We start from the raw sequence: 4,511 nt of genomic DNA, 5'->3' as shown, positions 1-4,511 counted from the left end.
TGATGATTACTGATACTATATATACACATCCATATATATGATTTTGAATGTATATGCATTGCTTATGTTTAGGATGATGGAGTCTAGCCAATCAACCGCTAGTGCACAACGTGGATTAACCCAAAATGAACCACACAATGCAACCGAACAAGCACCCCAATCCGAAAATCAAATTGAGCCCTTCGAACTGGAAGATAGCGAGGAAGAAGTGGAAACCACCAGTTGTGCCATATACCAACCGAACCAGCCAATAATTTTGGCTAAACCTATTTTTGGCAACCGCAAGAAGGCGGTTGGCTAGCGGTAACTGATTTTTGGTAATTATGTATATGTGGCTGGCAGGTGGCACAAGGAATTTGACATGGTTTGCTAACCGAACCCAACCCTATCTAAAAGTCATCTTTACCAAGGATTAGAATGAAGTTTTCTAATTAATTATCTACTTAGGGATGTTGCGTATTGACATTGAGATTAATGTGGACATTTACAAGATTTTGCAGACTTCATAGAATTTTACTGACTTTTAAACAGTTTATAAAAATTCCATATATACAATTCCACAAGTTTGAAAATAGACTTTTCCAAAATTCAATATATTTAATTTGTAGACTTACAATGAACCAAAAACAAACCTGGAAGTTAGGAATAATGAATTTCCTCCAAATTCTTTTTTTCTCTTAAGTACAGAATCAAAGTAATTTTACACATTGATCCAAAATAAAATACACTGACCGATGAGGTTCTCAGGTTTTTAATGCATATTATCTTCATCACAACCAAATGTAGAAGCATTGCTATTAAAGATGGAAATGGAAAGATGTGAAATTCATTCATCGATCTTGTGTTCTAGGTGCGCGTTTACTACATAAGAACGAAGATAAAAACATATTAAAACATATGTAGCTATTAGGTCAACGAATATCTAAGAAATGTGAGTAGAAGATATGAAAAACATGTACTAATTGGATTATGGCAACTAATATCAACTTTTGTGCTTAGTCTTAGTGACTTTAATTTATGATAATAAGAAGTCAGTTTAACCTGTTGGATTGGATTGGTTCTTTATGATCACCAAATTAAATCACAAAAAGAAAAACATATTAAATTAAGTTACCCAAATTAAATCATAAAATAGAAAAACTTTGTGGTGGTGAATTAACCAAAAAATTTAGTTTGACGTTGTGAGAAATTGTTAATTGACACTCATCCTACACTTCTCCTTCATAAAACATAAGTGAAAATATACATATAGAAAAATGGATCTTGACATTTTCAAAATATTAATGTTAATAACAACTATATTTTGTTTTATGACATTTATTTTTTTATTTTTCCACCCATGCGATGTACTTTAGAAGACTTGTCATTGAAACAATGCAAGCTATGCAACTCACGTGTACACTCGATTTTTGAGTTGCTTAGCTCGAATATGAAGTAATCTGCCCCTTCGAAGGAAACACAGTCAAACAATGCAATTAGATATTGGCTAAATGCCAAACAATGCAATTAGTTATTTTCTGGATAATACTTGAATGAATGGATATATTTAGTCTCATACGAATAACGTATTTTTAGCATATAAATTTTATAATAAGGAACATTCAATATTGGTATATTTAGTTGAAGCGTCCATTTATTTCAAATAAATGATTAAACGATCTTCGATTTGGATATTTTTGTTTAAATGATATTTACATAAAAATTAAGAAATTAAAGGATTCCGTTTATAAAATTTGTATGGTAACAATACATTATTTGCAAAATATGAAATATTTGCATTCTCATGAAGGGTCTATCTCCTTATTGTCCAGAGAAAAAATAATAGGTTAATTAAAAAAGGGGAAGGCCTTAACTGTGACTGAACAACGCATATATGCTTTTATAATTTATATGCGTTTATATACCTTTGACCTTTACTTTCATGGTCTACACTCTGCAGGCTCAAAGCCCTCAAACCCGGTTCCAATATAAAAACAAAAATATTGCTTAATTATAGACCTCTTGACAACATATCACATTAGTGGGAAACATTTTAGTGAATAAAAATTTCTATATAAAACAAGTTTACTGTCATATAATATTTTGATTTAATAATATTGTCATGTATAATTTGTTTTCTTTATCGCTCATCAATTAAAATTTTATTGAATCGAACCCTAATGTACCATGGCGATCAATCCGTTTCTTACCCTTTATCCAAGAAGGCCTCAAAAGAAAGAAAAAGGTGCTTCATAGCTTTGAGGCAATTGCTATCTAGCTAGAGCCAGCTCATTGCCTTCTGTTCTGCCAGGTGACTTGGTGCATGTTTCAAGGCCACACGTGCCCCTTCTACATCCCTCTTACTCTCACGCAACTCAATCTCTCTCTCTCTCTCTCTCTCTACGTGAGTATGCAAATAAATAACAGATGCATCAGATTCATCCGAGCATCAAATATTATATTCCTCAAATGGCAACATCCCACAACTCTCAATCTCTTCCAAACATGTTGCTACTCTCCCTCATTCTCTGTTTATTTATGGTTGTGGCATCAGCTGGCAATTTCCAACAAGATTTTGACCTAACTTGGGGTGACCATCGTGCTAAAATAATCGGTGGAGGCAATGTTCTGCAGCTTTCACTTGACCAGGCCTCTGGCTCTGGCTTCCAATCCAAGAAGCAATATCTTTTTGGCAGGATAGAAATGCAGCTCAAGCTTGTTGCAGGAAACTCCGCCGGCACCGTCACTGCTTACTATGTAAGATTATTAGTGACCAAAACAATGATTAGTCTAGATTACCCTTCTGCATTAATCTTTAATGGAATTGTAATTTATTGTAATTACGAAATTTGTGTTTGTGTTTTGGTTTTTGACATTTGGGGTCCTTTGCATGCAGTTGTCTTCCGAAGGGCCAAACCATGATGAGATTGATTTTGAGTTCTTGGGGAACGTGACTGGAGAGCCTTATATTGTGCATACCAATGTGTACTCCCAAGGGAAAGGTGGTAGAGAGCAACAATTCTACCTATGGTTCGACCCAACAAAAAATTTTCACACTTATACTTTTCTTTGGAACCCCCAACGCATAATGTAAGTCATAAGCGAATTATTTGCAGTCCGAAAGTGTCATTGTGTACTCATGCAAAAGAAATTGCACATGCAAGTGCATGATGACATTGAAGTGTGGATAACAGTTTTTATTAACTACATAATATTATTGACTTACTATATATATCATCGTAAACTAATATAAATACGAATGTGATATCATCGTAACCTATCTTAAATTTGGCCAAAATTGATATATGTGAACACTGCTTGACTTTTTTTTCATGCAAATTACGATTTGACACACATGCAAAACTTAACTTATACAAAACACAAAAAGAAAAATTTTGCGCACTTATCAAACTGTCAATGTAATAAGCCAAGTGTTGATATTTGGAAACAAATTAGCTCTATATATTACAGTTTCTAATGACATGCAAATTGCTGAGCATTTTGGTTTTTTTTTTTTTGAAGAACACGCATTTTGGTTTTTGTGCAGATTCTTAGTGGATAACATCCCGATTAGAGTATTCGACAATGGGGAATCTTATGGGGTTCCGTTCCCAAAGAGCAAGCCCATGAAGCTCTACTCAAGCTTGTGGAATGCAGATCAATGGGCTACGAGAGGAGGGCTAGTGAAAACAGATTGGTCTAAAGCTCCTTTCACAGCCTACTACAAAAACTTCAATGCCAATGCCTGTGTGTGGTCTGGTGGATCATCTTCATGTTCATCTACAGGAAACATAGAAAAAGGCTCCAAAAATAATGCTTGGCAGACTCAAAGCCTTGATGCAATTAGTCGCAGAAGACTCAGATGGGTGCAAAAATACTTCATGATTTACAACTATTGCTCTGATTTGAAGCGATTTCCTCGTGGCCGTCCAAGGGAGTGCAACCGTTCTAGGTTCTAGACAGGGTTTCATGTATATATAATATCATTATATATTTTGCAAGCACCTCTTACTTTGTAATATAATTCATGATGTTGGAGTGTATAAGTTAATAAAACTACCATGTACTTCATGCAAACCGAGTATTTTTTATTGAACATTGAAAAAAATGGTACGTGACCGACGGATGACACACTTTCACTGTTAACAAATTGCCTATAAAACGAGAAGAAAATGTTCTTGTATTACTATTAAGTCGCATGTGTGAATTTGAATCATTGATCTGATCGCACATTTGAATCATTGATCAGATTGGTAATCATGACCGAAGTGGTTTCAGTCAAATCATTCTTGAATATAGATTCGTTTAAGGGCTCTGGCCTAATTATATATGTTTGTTTCGCTTGACTATGGCTACAATACTCTGCCACTTAGAACTCTTATATCCAATTTAACGACTATATATAATTTTGAAAAAATTAGTATCCAGTTTTTAATTTTTAATGTTCATTGATTAAGACTTTATTAGATTTTAGATTTTGATCAAAATTCCTAGCATTAATATATTACTGAATTACATGTAAGTTACATAAT

At 33.9% G+C, this 4,511-nt stretch overlaps 1 protein-coding gene across 1 annotated transcript; it reads left to right on the top strand.

The window, feature by feature from the left end:
• The first annotated feature begins 2,484 nt into the window (after positions 1-2,484).
• On the top strand, positions 2,485-3,938 carry LOC137730022 (xyloglucan endotransglucosylase protein 1-like). The gene is made up of 3 exons (XM_068469091.1): positions 2,485-2,736; positions 2,876-3,069; positions 3,527-3,938. Exons 1-3 carry the CDS (start codon positions 2,485-2,487, stop codon positions 3,936-3,938), a joined length of 858 nt encoding a protein of 285 aa, XP_068325192.1.
• The last annotated feature ends 573 nt before the right edge of the window (positions 3,939-4,511 follow it).

The sequence above is a fragment of the Pyrus communis genome, chromosome 3, assembly GCF_963583255.1.
Source record: "Pyrus communis chromosome 3, drPyrComm1.1, whole genome shotgun sequence".
NCBI classification, from domain to species: Eukaryota; Viridiplantae; Streptophyta; class Magnoliopsida; order Rosales; family Rosaceae; genus Pyrus; species Pyrus communis.
Note: the sequence above shows the minus strand (reverse complement) of the source record. Positions and strands in the feature narration are given on the sequence as shown.

Coding starts and splice junctions, on each gene's coding strand:
- LOC137730022 (XM_068469091.1), top strand. CDS start 2,485: ATGTTGCTACTCTCCCTCATTCTCTGTTTATTTATGGTTGTGGCATCA. Junction 2,737..2,875: donor GCACCGTCACTGCTTACTAT/GTAAGATTATTA, acceptor CTTTGCATGCAG/TTGTCTTCCGAAGGGCCAAA. Junction 3,070..3,526: donor TGGAACCCCCAACGCATAAT/GTAAGTCATAAG, acceptor GTTTTTGTGCAG/ATTCTTAGTGGATAACATCC.